Source organism: Pristiophorus japonicus, chromosome 5, assembly GCF_044704955.1.
Source record: "Pristiophorus japonicus isolate sPriJap1 chromosome 5, sPriJap1.hap1, whole genome shotgun sequence".
Classification (NCBI taxonomy): domain Eukaryota; kingdom Metazoa; phylum Chordata; class Chondrichthyes; family Pristiophoridae; genus Pristiophorus; species Pristiophorus japonicus.
The window spans coordinates 197,676,677-197,696,677 of record NC_091981.1 but is presented as its reverse complement, the minus strand read 5'-3'; the positions used below and the strand labels follow the sequence as shown (position 1 = coordinate 197,696,677).

The 20,001-nt window shown below is 43.2% G+C and overlaps 1 protein-coding gene across 6 annotated transcripts in view; it reads left to right on the top strand.

Annotated features, from left to right (window-relative positions):
- LOC139264555 (contactin-associated protein-like 2) overlaps nt 1–20,001 on the top strand; it is a 2,534,539-nt gene that overhangs the window by 649,815 nt on the left and 1,864,723 nt on the right. For all 6 annotated transcript variants that reach the window (XM_070881196.1, XM_070881199.1, XM_070881197.1 and 3 more), the window contains one exon: nt 8,534–8,644. In XM_070881196.1, the coding sequence (XP_070737297.1) occupies nt 8,596–8,644 (49 nt within the window). In that variant the 5' untranslated portion in view covers nt 8,534–8,595. The remainder of the gene's footprint in view (nt 1–8,533; nt 8,645–20,001) is intronic.

The window sequence follows — 20,001 nt, the reverse complement described above, 5'->3', positions numbered from 1 at the left end:
GGAGGGGTGGGGGGGGAGTGGTTGGGAGCCGGAGGAGTATCGGGAGTGGGGGGTGGTGTGGGGGTGAAGCCAGAGGAGCATTGGGGGAGTGGTTGGGGGCTGGAGGTGCATCAGGGCCAGAGGAGAATTGAAGGGGGTCATGGTTGAGGGTTGGAGGAGCATCGTGGGGCCTGTGGGGGTGCGGGTGGTGGAATGGTTGAGGGTTGGAGGCAGGTTGGGGTCGGGCTTCCATTTACCAACTCTTCAACCTCCCACCCAACCCCAAACCACCTGGTTTTGAGGGTTAAAATCCCCCCAATTGAGTTATTTTGTCTACAGCCAATGTGTGACATTCAGTGACATAGCATTGGGGGAAGATCTATTGATACACATTTGGCTTAGGTATGTGCATGGTTGATGAGGAGCTCCACTAATTTCTTTACAACATTATGGTCCATGAGAATAGTTGATGTGCTTGTTACTCAGCCAAATTCAATGAATTATGAGTTGGGTAAATGGCCTGGGGCGGGGGGGGGGGGGGGGGCGGGTGGGGTGGGGGGAAGGGGCAGGGGGCATGAGTTGGGAAAATAGCCCAATCTCACCCATGCAAATATCCTTCCTCAGGGATGTAGAAGATCTGTCAAGAGATATCTTGAGAGATTGGAAAAGCAGGTTTTCGCCGTCTGTGCACTGCGTTGAAAACCGGCTTTTGAGAGGCCTCGCTGGGTCTGTACATGTTCTGTACGAACCCAGCAATCCCGGGATTTCAGGGCCGATATCTTTTGACCACCGTCTTTTATATAGGTTTTCTTGCCTGTCTTAGTAAATCAATAATCCTGGATCGTACAATGCTGTTTTTTAATGTCCGATTCGAACTGTGTGAGTTTGTGAAATTTTCACACAACTCTGTTCATTGCCTTTATCAAAGCTCGCATTGTCCAATCACTCAAAAAGTTTGCAGAAATAGGCCATGAACATAAGAGCATAAGAAATAGGAGCAAGAGTAGACTATACGGCCCCTTGAGCCTGCTCGCCACTTAATATGATTATGGCTGATCCGATCATGGACTCAGGTTCACTTCCCTGCCCGCTCCCCATAAACCCTTATTCCCTTATCGGTTAAGAAACTGATCTGATCAAACTTCACGTGTTACCTTGAGACCTGTTCTTCAGAACCTCCCAGGTTTGACTCCTCCCGCTAAATGCAAGTGATGTGTTTATACAACCTTGGCTTCTTCGTTGCAGCCATGACGTCTAAAGATTTTCTTGAAATAAAAAGGGGTCTGTTTTTCTCGTTGCCTTGACCGCCCCTTTAGTTACGACCGTTGTTCAGTCTAGGCCACCTGGAATTCAGCCTTTGAACTAGAAGCAGTTTACATGTTCCCAACAATTTTGTTTACAAGTTTACACACTTGTTCCAACAAATGCCTGCTAGCCTTAAATTCATTTCAAAAAACCTTTTGCCGGGTAGAACATTTTTAATATATACCATAATTAAGAATTAAGGATCTGTATATTCTTACAGTACGTGTAATGAAATGGCTATTATTACATAAAATGCACTCGAGGACATCCTTCAGATGTTTATGGAGGAGTGACCAATAGAAGGGGATTTTTAATGGTTTGTGGGCAGATCTGTGTCAATTTAACCTCGACGAAGAGGCCAGAAATAGCAGCTGAAGCTAGCTGGAGCATTGTGCAGCCATCTCCCTGAAAAGTTATGAGGCTGTCCACTGTAAGCCCCTGCACCAGGAGTCACTTCTCACTTACCTTTTCAGGTGTCTTGTATGAAGATTGTGTCACTGCATGATTTTTTAAAATCCATTCATAGGATATGGGCTTCGCTGGCAAGGTCAGCATTTATTGCCCATCCCTTGAGAAGTTGGTGAGCCGCAGCCTTGAACCTTTTCGTAGCGCACAACTCAGTGGCTTGCTGGGCCATTTTAGAGGGCAGTTAAGAGTCATCCACATTGTCGTGAGTCTGGAGTCACATATCGGCCAGACTGGGTAAGGACATCAGATTTCCTTTCCTAAATGACATTAGTGAACCAGATGGGTTTTTATGGCAATCCAGTCATTCCATGTCACCATTAATGATACTAGGTTTATTTAATTAACTGAATTTAATTTCCCCGGCTGCAGTGGTGGGATTTGAACTCATGTCTCCGGATCATTAGTTTAGGTCTCTGGATTACTAGTCCAGTAACATAACCACTATCTACCGTACCTACAGTGTACACAATAGAACACTCAGGCACAAATTATATATCAAACACACTGCCAATCTGTCCACAATGACTATAAAAGTGTCAAAAGAACTACCTTCCTTTTTATTTGAGCAACTGATTACTAGATGAGTTGATGTCAGTCTGCTGGACTGCCATTATTCCCTATGTGAATGTGCATATTTTGTTGATTGAACAAAACAGTGTATTACTCCAGATTTTATATTGTAATTACTGTCCATCATTTTATGAGCCTGAAGAATGATTTTATTACATCGTAAAATATGGCTTATTATACAATACACCACATATATTGTGGAGCTGTTCTAAGTATTTGTTTTAACACCCTACCTGAATGTATTTCAAAGTGAGTCATGTAGAATTAAAGCATTTTACTTGAGGCTTTATGACATTATGTTAAATTATTTAGAATTTCAAAAAATTTTGTTTTTCCTACCCATCTGTGCCAGCTTTTTCCAGTCCCTTCCAGCTGTTGACTTCAAATAACAAACTCTTTATAGTCAGTTTGGATTTATTCAACCCCCCTTGTTATTTTAGCACAAAACATTAAACTCCCAAGAAAATGCATTTAATTAAACATTAGTAGAATCCAACTTTAGCAATGGTTCTGGGCCGGATTTTGCTGGAGCAGGGCATCTTGCGGCAGGCTCTGTTTGTCAGATTTCTTTCTGCACCTTTCAGCTAGAAAACTGTATGCGCCATACTGTATGCAGGATAACTAAAGAAAGGATAGGGCCTATTAGAGACCGAGGGTAATCTTTGGGTGGAGGCGGGAGATGTTGGTATGGTTCTTAATGAATGCTTTACGTCTGTTTTCACAAAGGAAAGGGGCAATGCAGATACTGCTATCAAGGAGGAGTGTGAAATTCTGGATGAAGTAAACATAGTGAGAGAGGAGGTATTAAGGGGTTTAGCAGCTTTGAAAGTAGATAAGTCCTCAGGCCCGGATGAAATGCATCCCCAGGCTGTTGAACAAAGTAAAAGAGGAAACAGCAGAGGCCTTGACCATCATTTTCCAGTCTTCTTTGGATTTGGGCATGGTGCTGGAGGACTGGAGGACCGCTAATGTGGTACCCTTGTTTAAGAAGCGAGAAAGGGATAAGCTGAGTATTACAGGCCTGTCAGCCTAACCTCAGTGGTGGGAAAATTATTGGGAAAAATCCTGAAAGACAGGATAAATCTACATTTGGAAAGGCAAGGATTAATTAGGGACAGTCAGCACAGATTTGTTAAGGGAAGGTCATGTTTGACTAACCTGATTGAATTTTTTGAGGTAACCAGGACGGTCGATGAGGGTAGTGCGTACGATGTAGTGTATATGGACTTTAGCAAAGCTTTTGATAAGGTCCCACATGGTGGACTGATCACGAAGGTTAAAGCACATGGGATCCAGGGCAAAGTGGCAAGTTGGATCCAAAATTGGCTTAGAGGTAGGAAGCAAAAGGGTAATGGTTGATGGGTGTTTTTGTGACTGGAAGTGGGGTTCCGCAGGGCTCAGTACTGGGTCCCTTGCTTTTTGTGGTATACATTAATGATCTAGATTTGAATATAGGGAATATGATTAAGAAGTTTGCAGATGACACTAAAATTGGCGTGTGGTTGATAATGCAGAGGGAAGTCATGGGCTGCAGGAGGATATCAATCTACTGGTCAGGTGGGCAAATGGAATTTAATTGATATGTTGGCCTTCATTGCAAGAGGATTTGAGTACAGGAGCAAGGATGTCTTACTACAGTTATACAGAGCCTTGGTGAGACCACACCTGGAGTATTGTGTGCAGTTTTGGTCTCCTTACCTAAGAAAGGATATATTTGCCATAGAGGGAGTGCAGCGAAGGTTCACCAGACTGATTCCTGGCATGGCAGGACTGTCATATGAGGAGAGATTGGGTCGACTAGGCCTGTATTCACTAGAGTTTAGAAGAATGAGAGGGGATCTCATTGAAACGTATAAAATTCTGACTGGGTTGGAGAGACTGGATGCGGGGAGGATGTTTCCCCTGGCTGGGAAATCTGGAACAAGGGGTCACAGTCTCAGGATACGGGGTAGGAAATTTAGGACCGAGATGAAGAGAAATGTTTTTACTCAGAGGGTGGTGAACCTGTGGAATTCTCTCCCACAGATGGCTGTGGAGACCAAGTCACTGAATATCTTTATGTGGGAGATAGATAGATTTCTAGAAACAAAAATCATCAAGGGGTATGGGGAAAAAGCGGGAATATGATGTTGAGATAGAGGATTAGCCATGATCATATTGAATGGTGGTGCAGACTCGAAGGAACGAATGGCCTACTACTGCTCCTATTTTCTATGTTTCTATGTTAATTCGGAGAAGTATGAGGTCATACACTTTGGGAGGGCTAATAAGGAAAGGTTATACACATTAAATGGTCGGCCACTTAGAAGTGTAGATAAACAAAGGGACCTAGGAGTGCTTGTCCACAGATCCATGAAAGTAGCAGGCCAGGTGGATAAGGTGATTCAGAAGGCATACGGAATGCTTGCCTTTATTGGCCGAGACATAGAATACAAGAGCAAGGAGGTTATGCTTAAATTGTATACTACTCTGGTTAGGCCCCAGCTCGAGTACTGCATGCAGTTCTGATCGCCATATTATAGGAAGAACATGATTGCACTAGAGAGGGTGCAGAGGAGATTTACTTGGATGCTGCCTGGAATGGAGAATCTTCGCTATGAGGACAGATTGGATAGGCTGAGTTTGTTCTCTTTGGAACAGAGGAGGCTGAGAGGAGACCTCATTGAAGTGTATAAAATTTTGAGGGGCCTGGATATAGTGGATAGCAAGGTCCTATTTCCCTTGGTGGAGGGGTCACTTACGATGGAGCATAGTTTTAAGGTGGTTGGTGGAAGGTTTAGAGAGGATTTGAGGGGAGGCTTCTTCCTGCAGAGGATTGTGGGGTCTGGAACGCACTGCCTGGAAGGTTGGTGGATGCAGAAACTCTCATCACATTTAAAAGGTGCGTGGATGAGCACTTGAAGTGCCGTAACTTGCAGGGTTACGGACCTAGAGCTGGTAAATGGGATTAAACTGGCTAATCTCTTGTTGGCTGGCGCAGATATGATGGTAAGTACTGCAGTGAATCGAATACGGCTAGGGTGATCTCCTGAACTAGTTTTGATTGCCTGGATGGGTCGGAGAGGAATTCTCCAAGATTTTTTTCCCCAATTGGCCTGGATTTTTATCTGGTTTTTGCCTCTCCCAGGAGATCACGTGTCTCCAGTTGGAGTGGAGTGTAGAATGTTTCGTTGCAAGGAGTGTTGCAGTTGTGTGGGGCGGAATGGTTGGGCTGGGTGCTCTTTACCTTTCTGCCATTGTTCATTGTTCATAGGTTTATATATAACCTTCAGGACTACTGACCAAGGGCCGTGTGGCTCTTTGTCAGCTGGTGCGGACACGATGGGCCAAAATGGCCTCCTTCTGCACTGTAAATTTCTGTTTCTATGCTCGAAGTGAAAGCTGATAACAATATGGCAAGGGCAACAGGACATCTGGGACCTCCATGAACATCAGGACCAAGGTTCTATCTCCTTAACCAATGAGATTTAACAATTGAGAAAGAACAGAGGAACAACAGTGAAAGAAAGTGGGTGAATTAGAATCAAATCAGGGACAGAAGGAAAAACTGAGTGTGAAAGAAAGAGAACTAAAGAAAGGGAAATAAAGATTGGATTAAGAAAGAGAGAAAAAAGAGACAGCAAGAAAAACGTAAAATCTGATATTTTAAAATCTCTGACAACAATTTACTATTTGCAGGAATAAAATGAGATTGAACAGTTTTAATTCTTCAATTTCTGGGCCAGAGGTTGATTGTCAATACACTAATAATTATCAATGATGTTAAAAAGGTACTTACATTGTTAAATGACAGCCCTAACTTCTTGTGATAAGTTTAACGCCGCTTAATGTGCATGTCCAGCAAGTTCTTAAAAATAATAGGAAGGGGAAGGGTGAGATGCCGCTTGTGCGAAGCAAACGGCGGAGTGGTGTAAATCGACCAGCAAGTTCTGGAGAATCGCAACTCACACCGCATCTCTTCATCCTCTGAACTTGCTGGCTGATTTGTGCATTAATAATGGCGTATGTTGTGTATGTGAGAGTTCTACAGGTTAATTTTCTTTGTCTCCACACTTTTGAGATAAGTTGTGCATTCTGGTTAGATTGACACTTCTCACCTCACTCTGGTGTCATTTTTGAAATTTGGGGCACCCACCCTTGTTTTACTGCATAACAGATACAAAACAGATTTTCTGTAAATTCTTAGGCTTGAAGTAATTAAGTAGAATGACTTTCTTCTCCCCTTAACAATTCTTAACTCACTATAACTCCATATTCATTTAAAACTTGAATACAAGAACAGAGGATAGTTACCGATGAGGAAAGCTATTCGTCCCATCTTAGTCCCTCCATCCAGAAAGATCCTAAAGTCATTTCAGCATCCAAATTGCACAATATAAAACTGCTCAAAATTTGTTGCACAATTGTTAATCTCATTCTGAGAACCAGAAAGGATATTTGGTGTTGGAAATGCAAAATCCATACTAAAGAAGAAAACACTTATGGCGCCTTTCACCGACGTATCAAAAACCCTTTACAGCCAATGAAGTCACTATTGTAATGTTGGAAATGCGCATAAGCACACTCCCACAAACAGCAACGTGATAATGACCAAATAATCTGTTTTCGTTATTGTGATTGAGGGATAAATATTGGCCTGGATACCGGGGATAATTCCCCTGCTCTTCTTCGAAATAGTGCCATGGGATCTTTTACGTCCACCTGAGAGAGCAGATGGGGCCTGGTTTAACGTCTCATCCAAAAGACGGCACCTCCGAAAGTGCAGCACTCCCTCAGCTCTACAGTGGACTGTAAGCCTAAATTTATGTGTTCAAGTCCCTGGACTGGGACTTGAACCCAAAACTTTCTGATTCAGAGCCAAGTGCGTAACCCATTGAGCCACAGTTGACACACAATGCAGTAAAGAGTACTCTCACCTGGTTATGTTCAAGGCACATTGCTGGGATATTATGGAGAGGTATTCATCTTGGATCTTAGTTGATATTCTTACCAGAGGTTATGTTAAATGATGGGTGGTAATTTATACACCTGCTGTAGTCTGAGCATGTGCAAATTTATAAGTGCCTACAAAATTGCAAATTTCCCTTATGGACAGCAACAAACCTGTAATTGTCCTCAGAATGTTTACATACAGCTGCATTAAACATAGTGCCACTGTAACAAAATAATGCAATATGTTATGTCCTGTCAGCTTTATTCGTCTTATCATGAGCACCACTTTGGGAGAGCCTTAAGTTTTATTGTAATTTTTCAAGTTAGATTTGTCTACTAAGCAAGGTGGTGGAGGGTGTCAGTGCCTGGGAATGGAGCATTTTTCAACATGTGTCAGAATGAAGTGTTCCCAGGGTGATGTCGTACAGGTTCGGTAAAAGACCCTTCACATTGACTGCAATGTGCCTTACTCATAACTCAGCAGAGCTCCATGTACTGTGCCACTGCGAGTTTTTCATTTCCTACAGCAAGAATCTTTTTAATTTCCTCAAGTAGATCAACAGTATTCTGCACATTGTGGCCAGTTTTGTGTCATCTAGTAAGGAATAAATAGGTTTATACCTGTATTACTCAAACTCATTTTCCATAGACTCCTTTCAGCCATTAGAGAAAAGAGACATTAATTCCTCCAGTATAGGCTGAAAGACAGTGTTCCAAATCCCCTCACTGACGTGCATTAAAAAAAAAGTTTCAACTAAAATGGAGTAAGTCCTATTTTGAAGTGGGATTGAAACAGTTTAGTATTTTAATTTTTTTACTGAATCTAAAATGCTTTTTATTAGTATTGAGAAGAGTTTATGTCTGCTTTGCAGTCAAGGAGAAGCTTTAAGCATCTTCCTAATACTGATACACTCGGTCATGTTTGGACCATGTTGCCTTCTTGTTACGGGGAGCGGGCGGGTAAGTGGAGCTGAGTCCACGGCTAGATCAGCCATGATCTTGTTGAATGGCAGAGCAGGCTCGAGGGGCTAGATGGCCTACTCCTGTTCCTAATTCTTATGTTCTTATGTATGCTGTGGTCTTTTTTAAGTACTTTGTCATGTTTGCAACAGTGTGATCATATTGTGTAGCATGTAAACAGTTGGGAAGCACAAATTTGAATCAATGGCAAAAAATATTTGGATAATTTTTAAATACTGGGGTAAAATCTATATTTTTACAGTACACTTTCAGCTTTGTAAAAACAATACTAAGTAAATAATTTTCTTCTTTTTTCCAGAGAAATGTGATGAGCCTCTGACTGTGGCACTTCCCCACTCCTCCTTCAGTAGTTCATCTGTGATGTCAGGCGGCTATGTACCCAGCTATGCTAAACTAAACAAGAGAGGAGGTAAGAGTTTCCAAAACAATCCTCATAAGCCCTTGATTCACATGTAAATGTTCTTTTTAATGTAAAGATATAAATATTGTAATGAACTACTTTAACTCACTTGGAGGTAAGCAGCAACTTGACTTTAATATGGAAAGTGTCCTGAGGTGCCTCACGGAAGGGAGAACAAGAAAACACAGAAAGAAAGAAATAAAGGAGCAGAGAATGAGCTATGGTGCAAGAGTTAAGCGAGGTTGACAGCTTCAGTTACCAAATATTACAATTTATTAGACACCATTTTGATAACCCAAAGAAACAAAAATATGTATTTCCAGAGCTCCTCATACAGGAGGGATCACAGCGCTTTATATTAAACACGTGAGAGAAGTGCATGTTAAGCAGGAGGGAAAAGAGGGAAAATGGAGAGAATTAGGGTGGGCGGTGAAAGACACATTTGAAGATTAAAGTTTTGAAGAGATTTTTGAAAGCTGGTGACAAGGCAGATGGATCTAGAGGGTGAATTCCCAGGTGACCAGGAGTCATCCAATGGGTGTATATGGGTGAAGAGGTAGGGTATGGAGATGCTATGGAAAGATTTGAAAGTGAAGATTGCATTGTGAAGTTAATATGCCGTGGTACAGATGCCCAGTGGAGTGAGGAAAGGATGGGTGTGATAATGCAGAATTCTGTATGGGTGAGAACACGACCTGCAGCATTTTGAACAATATGAAATTTGTGGAGAGTTGAACTGAGCATGTCAGCCAGGAACACTTTAAAGAAGACAATGTTTGAGGTAATAAAAACATCATCTATTTTTTTTTGCAATTAAGGGATGCAAATAAGGGTGGAGATGGCCAATAGTCCAGAAATTGAAGAACGCAGTCTTAGTAATAGAAAGAATGCGTGGGAGTAACCTGTGTTCAGAATTGAATAGAATGATGAAGTTCCTCATCACCTGACTGAACCTGAGGTGACATTTAGGAGCATTGATAGAGTCACGGTCAAAGACACATAGGTCCTGGCAGGAGTCAAAGAAGGTGGCTTTGGGTTTGGCTCTATTAACCTAAAGGAAAGTAAACCAGGGTAAGTGTAATTTTGTCAGAGATTTTTTTAAACAATTGTTTCGGCTTTTATTTGTTTCAGATGAGGGTGCACCATAGGAGCTAATGAGTTATTCAAGAAACTCAAGAGGCTGCCTGGGAACAGCTTCTGGTTTCCATTGTTTTTAGGGGGAGCCCATTGCTTTATATGCAAATATTTTTTTGTACATATTGCATCGAACAGTGTTTTAATTCTGTGAAAATATATTATGTTAAATAACATGAAAGGGAATACTGGCATCAGCCAAAAAAGATCTAGGAGTTATCACTCTGCAAGCAGCTGGTGTATTTTAGCCAGTTATTAATAAGGTAACTTGAATATATTACGAGGTGTAATTTGTGTTTACTGGAGCTAAGCTGAGTTTTCTAAAGTGATGATAGACTATTTATTGAAAGGAACTGAAAAATGCCTGTGGTCGTTATCTATGTTGGAATAAATAATTTGTCCAAAAGCAAGCTTGAGAAGCCTAAAACAATAAATGGAATGTTTCAGAGGTTGTAAAGTCGAAGTGTGATTTGGACATAGCCACAAGAGAAACAATATTGAGTATGCTGATGAAACCAAATTTGGGGATATGGAAAATTGAGGAAGAATTCAGAACGTTATACATTGCTTAGCAGACTGGGCAAATTGGTGGATTGTGCCACTTAATGCAGAGAAATGTGATATAGAACATTTTGAGTAAAAAGACTCGTAGAGTAGAGCTCCAAAATGACCCATGGATGCAAATATATTCGGCTGGATTTTTCAATCTTCTGTGCTCCGGATTTCGCCCCGGAGCGGCGGCAATGGCGGCGGTGAGGGCTTCTGGCCAGGCGGTCATCCTCCAGCGTCCTGCATCGATCCTTGAATCCGGTTTTACGGCGGCGCGGAGCAGCACTGCCCAGAAGAGCTGCGCCCGGTGTGCAACACCCCTGGTTGTGACATCGCCGCGAGTTTGAGCTCCTGCCCGACCTGTCCACCCAGATGTGTGCCCGCAATGATCGCCTGAGAAATCAGGGCGGTCCAACCATCCAGTCAGGAGAGAGATAGGTAATGGACTCCTAAGGCATGTGTGATTGCTTTTTCTTAAAATTATTTTAGCAATTTATGTTGTGGTGGCAATGACAATGTTTTGGGAATGTTTTTATGTTTTTTTTTTTAGGTTCCCCACCCCCCCAAGCATCTCTTGGAGTGCTCCCGGCCCGACTCTTTAGCTCAGGAGTTTCCCATCCTTGCACCAAGAGAGGTGTACAATGCTTTGTTTAGCGCCACACCCCCTGGGCCCAGATATTCAAAATTAACTATGAAAGCGCAAACTATTCCCGGTCGTTAATTTTCCCGCCCCGCCGCCATTATCGCCCCAAAAACATCAAAACCTAAAATCCAACCCATTGATTTTTAAAGATATGAATATAGATACAAAAGTCTGCAAATGGAATGCACATAGGGCCATTGAGTTAAAAAACATGGAAGTAATGTTGAATTAGTAGAAGACATTGGTAAGGCTACAGTTTGTATAGTGAGTACACTTCTGGGCATTCCATTATAGAAAGGGTGTTGGAGCCCTGGAAAGAGAACAGTGATAGTTTGCTAGAATTATATAAGGAATGAGTGGCTCATGTCAGGAAGAAAGGATGAAAAACCAAGGCTTTTTCATGGAACAGAAAAGATTAAGGAGGGTTCTGAGGGGAATCAAAAATTATGAAAGGTTTTGAGAGGGTGAACAGTAAAAGTATGTTCCCACTGGTTGGCAAATCACTGATGAGGGGCATAAACTCATGATTATCACCGGAAGAACAAAGTTAGAAGAATCTTTTTAACATTGAGGCTTATCAGAAAATGGAAAACTTCTGTTATAACAGGATATTGAGTTAGAGATGAAAGCATCATTTAGAAAGAAATTGATGAAGCATTTGAAAAGGAATACTACAAAAGATTCAGTAAAATGAGGTTAGAATGGATACTCCAGTCGATGAGCTAGTACCAGGACCATGATGTTTGGCTAAATGGTTGTCTTCTGTGCTGTAAATTCTATGAGCTGGATTTTCAATTGGATTGTGCCTCTGTTCGCGCCCCGGAGGTGCGTTAAAGGGTGTCGACATGCTTACCGCCCGGGCAGCCAGCTTCCAGCACCCTGCTAAGAAATTCGCTGCCGGTTTTGCGGCGGCGCAAAACGCTATCGCCTCGCTCTGCAGTTTCATTCAGATCATGACATCAATCACGAAATTAAGTGGTAAGGCAACATTTAACATCCGCCCCAAGTCACGTCTGAAAAATCAGACAGACCCACGGTCAATTAGGCGCTATTTGCAGCCTATTTAAAATGAAGAAGGAGGATCCTAAAGAGGTCACATTGAGTGCAACATTTCCACACAGCATGCTGCTCGAAACTCTGTCATAAAAGCTGCAGATTTATCTGCCACTACAGGGTCCTTACAACTTCAGTGAAATAATTTAATGGGGGCATTACTAGTTCGTCAGGGTTGCTGACTCCATGCTCTTGTTAGGCAGCGTTAAGATAGAAGGGCTGTTGGCCATGTCGGGCCACGGATGAGGAGAGGCCGTGGACGTTTGGACAGGAGGCCTTACCCACCATGGGTTTACTGGCAGCAATGCTCATACCTCCAGCTCTCTGAGGAGCAGTGTGTGAGTCGGCTGTGCTTCATATCAGCACCAGGACTGTGCTGCCCGTAGCAGTGAAGGTCACTGTGGTGCTGGCCTTTTATGCCTCCGGCTCCTTCCAGTTGAAGCAGTTCTGAAAAATAAATAACTTAACTTGCATTAAAACATATTTTTGTTTTAGAAAAATTACATACAAAGATTTAGACAGGGGACACAGGCAGCATCTCTCAATAATGGCACATCGCCATTAAAGTCTACAATCATACACAAGACACCAATACAAAGCGGTCAAAGTAACATTTTACTAATGACACCAACAGAACCAAATTCCGCCCCCCGCCCCCCCAGCAAGTAACAAAACAAATAACAACGTCCTGTTGACAATGAAGTGCAACAATGTAACGACATAGTGACAGCCTGTAATGTCTGCAAGCTTGTAATGTTTGTAGCTCCACACTCTGGATGTGGACGGATTGTGTACTGCAACTACAGAGTTAATAATACACAGAAGCAGGAGGTTCCGGAGACTTCCGAGGGCTGCCTGCCATGTTAGAAAGCTGTGTTGTGTGCTGTGCCCTGTGAAGATACCATATTTAGTGATGAGATTGGATTTTTCAGATGATTTAAAGCTGAAATTTTGTTGGTGAAGGATTCAGCCAGCTGACAGAGACTTTGGAAGCTTCTTTGTCTTTGGAAAAAGCTACAAAATCCGAGGTAAAAAATGAGCACACTGTCTGCACTGCCGAGACAAAATGGCAGCACCCACAGATGTAATAGGACATTTGGGTGAATATAGACATGATCGGGAATGTTTTAAAGTGTATGTGGATTGGCTAGAAATGTATTTCACTACAAATAATATAATCGAAGTTCCAGGGAATGCAGATCAGAACTGGGCTGTGTTGGAACGTAAGCGAGTTATCTTCTTATCTGAAGCGGGTCTGGAATTGTATGCAACACTGGTAAATCTGCTTGTGCCTGACGAGCCAAAGGACACAATGCTTAAAGATATTTTAATGAAGCTGGAGCAGCACTATTACATCAAGTCATTAGAAATTGCTGAAACCTATTGTTTTGGTATACAAAATCAAAAGACTGATGTAAGTATCAGTGATTACATTGCAACATTAAAAAAGCTATCTATTCACTGTAATTTCAGAAACTTTCAAAACCGAGCATTGCGGGACCATTTTGTTTGTGGGGTGAAAATGATGTGATCAGAAGAAAGTTATTGACGACAGATGACTTGACTTTTGAGATTGCTTGTCAGACAGCGAGGTCGATGGGCATGGTCGATCAATATTCCCGAGAATTTCACAATAATTACGGTCGTCAGTCAACCGAGGTAAATCGCCTGCAGGTTCAAAGTAAAAGATGGTGGGGGCACAAAGTCTCAGAAACTGGAAATTCTAACAGAGCGTCAAAGTCGTGCTATAGGTGCCTGGGACAACACATTGCTCAAAGTTGTCCATACGTGAAAGCAGAGTGTTTCTTCTGCAGAAAGCCTGGGCATCTTGCAAAGGCATTCTGACTGAAGGGTAAACCAGCTTTCAAAGCTATGAGTCCAGTTTTTAAAGCTATGAGTAGAAATCCCCAGAGACTACATAGCATGGAAGAACAACAACAGGACGAGGAGACGTTGGAGTTACATGTCATCAGGAGCACGAGATTAACGGACAGTGATTCGAAAAGTCTCAAAATCCACATAGATGTTACGGGAAATCGACACGGGTGCATCTGTGAGTGTAGTACTGGAGTCGCTGTACCTCGACAAATTGCGTGATTTACCATTGGAGAAATCCAAGATGGAGCTGCGAGGCTACTCAGGAGAGAAAATTCCTGTGGTAGGTCGTATCACCATAAAATATAAGGATCAAATTCAGAACTTGCCTCTAATAGTAGTGAAAGGAGACAAGCCTGCCTTACTAGGAAGAAATTGGTTGGGATCACTGAAGCTGGATTGGAGTGAGATTTTCCATGTGGAAGCGAGATCTGCATCAACGGATGATATCAAGAAGTATCCAAAGGTGTTCTGTGAAATGGGCAGTCCGATCCAAGGCTTCAAGGCAAGTGTCAGGGTACAGAAGGACGCTAGACCGGTTTACGCAAGCCACGTTCCATAGCATATGCACTTAAGGAGAAAGCTGAGCAAGAACTCAAAAGACTAGAGACTGAGAACATTATTTCTAAAATAGATCGATGTAATTGGACTACACCCATTGTTGTTCTACCAAAGTCCGATGGTATGGTAAGATTGTGTGGTGATTATAAAGTAACCATAAACCAGGTTCTAGAGGGTAATGTCCCCAATACATTGCCAAATATAGAAGATTTGTTCACAACACTGACAGGTGGTCAGATTTTCTCAAAGTTGGATCTTACGAATGCCTACTTACAGCTTGAACTCGATGAGGAGTCCAAGTCATGCTTGACTATAAATACTCATCTAGACCTGTATCAATTTAATAGGCTACCGTTTGGAGTGTCTTCCACCCCTGCCATATTCCAAGGGGTGATGAACCAGATTTTGCAAGGTATTGAAGGGGTAGTATGTTATATGGATGACATACTAATTTCAGCACCAAATAGGCAAATTCATAATAACATATTGAATGAAGTCCTCAAACGGTTAGAGAAGGACAGAGTACAAGTGCCTGCTCGTAAGTGTGAGTTATTTCAAAACTCAGTGGAGTACTTAGGGTACAGAGTAGACAAAGATGGTTTACATCCAACCATGGGAAAGCTGGATGCAATCAGAAAAGCACCCACTCCCAGAAATGTCACTGAACTTCGTTCATTCTTGGGTCTTTTGAACTATTATCGGAAGTTCCTACCAAATTTGGCTACAGTATTTCATCCACTGAATGAACTATTGAAAAAACAGGTCCATTGGAAATGGTCAAAAGAATACAATACAGCAGTCAAGGAGTGTAAAAGCAAATTGGTAGAGAGCACCATGTAAGTTCACTATGTCATATCTAAGGAGATTAAGCTAGCATGTGTTGCCTCTCGGTATGGAGTTGGGGCAGTGATCTCTCATGTATCACGTAGTGGGGAGGAGAGACCAATTGCTTTTGCTTCACGCACTCTCAGTGCCAGTGAGAGTAATTATGCGCAAATTGAAAGGGAAGCTTTGGCATTAATTTTTGGGGTCAAGAAGTTCCACAAATAATTGTATGGTCATAAGTTTACCATCGTTACGGACCATAAGTCCCTAACAGCAATCCTCCATTCAAAGTTCCCAGTTCCAACATTAGCTGCAGCCCGAATGCAGAGATGGGCTTTGATTTTGTCAGCAAATACATATGATATTGAATACAGACAACACAGTAATGCTGATGCTATGTCTAGATTACCTTCCCCATCACAAGTTACACCGGATAGGGAAGAAGTGTTCTATTTTATATACACTGATGAACTGCCAGTCACAGCTGAAGCGATTGGTAGAGCAACCAAACTTGACCCAGTTATGTATGATTATATTGCAAATGGATGGCCAAACCATGTAATAGACAAAGATATTCATCCATTCTTCATTCGTAGGAATGAATTATCAGTCGATAAAGATTGTATCATGTGGGGTGCAAGAGTGGTTATACCAAATAAATTCAGGTCCAAATTATTAGGAGACCTCCATGACCAGCACCTGGGAATATGCTTGACCAAGAGTTGTGCCACAGTTATTTATGGTGGCCAGGTCTTGATAAAGATCTAGAGTACGTGTACGAGTAGAGTCAGTGTACGACATGTCAATCGGTAAGCAAGCAATCTTAATCAGTACCATTACAGCCATGGAAATGGCTTCCCAGGGTGTGGCAAAGGCTATATATTGATTTTGCTGAGCTAGAAGGACAACAATTGTTCATTGTGATTGATAGCCATTTGAAGTGGGTTGAGGTGTTTCCAATGTGGAAAATATCAACAAGTAAAACATTGGACATTTTGCAAAGTTTATTTTCTTCATTTGGCCTCCCAGAAGAAATTGTTTCGGATAATGGACCACAATTTCGTTCAGAAGAATTTGCACAGTTCATGAGCAAAAATGGTGTGAAACATACCAAGGTTCTACCACACCATCCTGCTTCGAATGGTGCAGCAGAGCACACTGTACAAATTGTAAAACGTGCCCTCATAAAACAAATGTTAGATCCAAATCCAAGGAAACGACAGTTGTCATTGGATCACAAATTGGCTAATTTTCTAATCACATATTGTAATACTCTTCACATAACTACTGGTAGAACACCAGCAGCGTTGTTTCTCAAACGACAGCCACGAACCAGATTCTCATTGTTAAAACCAAACTTGGCACAGTCCGTAGAAGAGACACAATTAAGACAGAAAGAGAATCATGATAGAGGCAGAGTAAAAGAGAGAAGTGTGAAATTAAATCAGAAGGTGAGAGTGAAAAACCATCACCATAAATGGGTTACCAGGAAGAGTGGTGAAGATATGTGGTCCTCGCATATATTTGGTGAAGATGTTTAATAATGTACAGGTTAGGTTTGTTCATATTGATCATATTTTACCTTAAGACATGGAAGAAGTTGAAGGTGGGAATGATTCAATTACTTCTGACTCATCAGATAGTTTTGATACACCAGTAGCATATCCTACATCCAATGTACTGGAAACAAATCCAAGAGAAAATCAGAATTTAAGTCGTGAGTCCGAGTCAGGAAAAGAAACAGCCTGAAGTTAGAGTGAGTTCAAATGAAAATCAAGGAAATTCCGTGGAGGAAAACGTTCCTCATGAGGAGCCTCGAATGAGTTTAAATTCAACACCATGTTTGGAAGGTTCTGTTCGAGAGCGAAGGTATCCTCTTCGAAACAGAAAACAAATGGTTAAGTTAAATTTCTAAATATGGAAAAAAGAAGTCTATATCCTTTGTTATGTATAAACATGCAAGTTACGTATGATGTTTGTTATAATAACTTCTTCATTAAGGAGGGAGAATTGTAATGTCTGCAAGTTTGTAATGTTTTAGCTCCACACTGGATATGGATGTATTGTGTACTGCAACTACAGAGTTAATAATAAACAGAAGCAGGAAGTTCCGGAGACTTCCGAGAGCTGCCTGCCATGTTAGAAAGCTGTGTTGTGTGCTGTGCTCAGTGAATATATCACACAGCCATTATTTACATTGGCAGTATATCTATCCATGGTGGGCAAAGTCATCACTCAGACTTTACCTGACATTTCCCACCCCTGACCTTTACCCCCTCCCATGCCTCATACTCCTCCTCAATGTGGCCTCAGTGCCTATAGCAAGGCTGCTTGAGGGCTGCTGTGTGTGTGGGGCAGACAGCACAGATGGCCTGCCAGGATGCCCTGGACCAGTTCTGGACCTGGAAGGCCCAGCTGCAGACACCACAGCCTCAGCATCGGCAGCAGCAGTCTGTGATGGCTCGGGTGTAGACTGCGGTCGGTGCAAAGATGGAGTGGCAATGGTGGGAGCCGTAATGCGGTCATCTTGAGGAACGACAGCACCTTCCATTTCCAGCGGCCCATTGCCACTCACACGGGGTGAAGCGTCACCATCGTCAACCATGGCATGCACCATCCCCTCTGGGACTCCACTGTCACTCGTTGAGCCCATCTTCCTCTGTGAGTAGGCAAGCATGGGCTCGTTAGACTCCTGAGAGGCACTGGGACAGCAAGTGCATCGATGCTCTGCGGGACCCTCTCCAATGCACCCATGAGGTCGCGATGCATTTGCATGGTCTCCCTGGACAGAACCACCAAGTCCAGGTCCATGTCTGCCTGTCTCTCAGCGGGACTCCTGGGCCGACTCACCCTCCGGGGAGCTGAGTTCCGAGCTTTCCATCCCGCTGGTTGTTGCTGCAGGCCACTGGGGCCAGGATCCTCAGGCTCCTCAAGCCCCTCAAATTCAGGCTCCTCCACCGATGTGGTTTCCCCACTCAGTGGGACTGATAGTATCTCCCACTCAGTGAGCACACTGCCGTCCCATCCCTCGTCATCTCCCCCGTCGCCCGATGTTGACGATTCAGCGTCAGGCTGTTGCGCTTCTTACTGATCATCTGTAACCACAAAGCAACAGACCTGTGGTTATGAGCTGAGATGAGGGCAGGGAGATCGAGGAAGGTGGCATTGGACATCCAAATGTAAAGGGGGTAGGCCACTTTATATCAGGGATCAAGGAAATCACACAAGGCGCAAGTGCCGTTCACATACCGTCACTACCCATAGGGGGCCTCACTGCCGGCCACCGCGCGAACTGGGGTGCCCAGGAGGGCCGACACTCGCTGCTCCACCTCAGTGAGGTCCTCAAGATCAGGCTCCCCACGTCCTGTACACTGCTGCTCCCACCGATTGTGAGCAAATTTCGCCTACAATATGAACAAGAAGAAGGTGTGAGTGAGTGTGCAGCTCGTGTGGTGCATGTGCCTTTCCTAGTAGAGTAGCTACTACTGTTTTGAATGTAAAGATGTGCATTCTAATCTGCTTGGCTGCACACTGAGCGGGTGGGAAGGCTGGGAGGAGGTGAGAGCCAGCTAGGATTGTGGCTCAGGGTGACGTTTGGCAAACGCATATCAAGAGTCAAAGGGTAGTGGCCGAGGGGGGGGTGAAGATGAATAGGGGACAAGGGGGTCTGTGCCGCCTGAAGGTGCAGAGCATGGCTGATGAACTGAGCCTCCAGCTTTCAGGTGGCTTCAACAACCCACACCATGGCCTGGAACACATAGAGAAGGGACAGCTCCATCAAAGACTTTACATTGTGTGAGACAGTGATGCTGCAACCATGGCAGGGGTGCATTAATGTCAAGGGTACTCACCCTGACGACCCTCGTGAGGTCGTTAAATTTCTTGCGACAGTGGGTCGCAGTTCGAGGCACCGTGCCTCTCGCAGAGACCTCCTGTGCTATCTCCCTCCAAATCCGCCGAATAAGATGCAAGTCGGCCACCAACTCTCTCTGACCCGTATTAGTGCCTCAGCGGCCGTGGCAGAGAAGCGACGTGCTCTTTGACGTCCTTCCTGCTCCTCCATTTTCCCACTCTGCTCCATGTGCACAGGTGGAACTGTGCACGTACAAGCTTATTATGCCGCATCCTAAATATTCGGCTGGGCTCGGGAACTATCGTGGGCCTCTGCACATGCGCAAGTAAAGTTGCTTTTTTTGCGCTGCGGTTTTCAGTTGGGACAGCCGAGTACAGATCATTGTAGTTGAGTTTCGGGCGAATTTCCTAGATGGAACGCAAACTTTTACAGGGCGCTATACTTACCACCCCGCCATTATTAACGCCACAAAATGGCCAGAACTGAAATCCAGCCCCAAGAATTAGTGTGATCAGGAAGTGGTCCAATGTAGACTGGTGATGATGTGAAGCTGACCTTGATAAATTGTGGCTGTGGACTTGTGTTTGCAGGACACTAGCCAGGCTGAATAGTTTCTAAGCGATGAAGTAAATCAGTAAGCAGTGATTAAACTTCGGCCTTGTATGCCTGAAGATGATGTAAGTAAGGAGATAAGGTATGTAATCTTTTGGGGAATTTGTATTATATTTTATCTATGACTATAAATGTGTATAAGAATGAGCTGGAGTTGAGATAGAGACAGGCCTCTCTTACTAAACTTCCAAATAGAGACCAGGACCCACTTTTTCCAAGAAACAGATAGATTCTTTGATTTGCAGAAGAGCCATTGAAGGA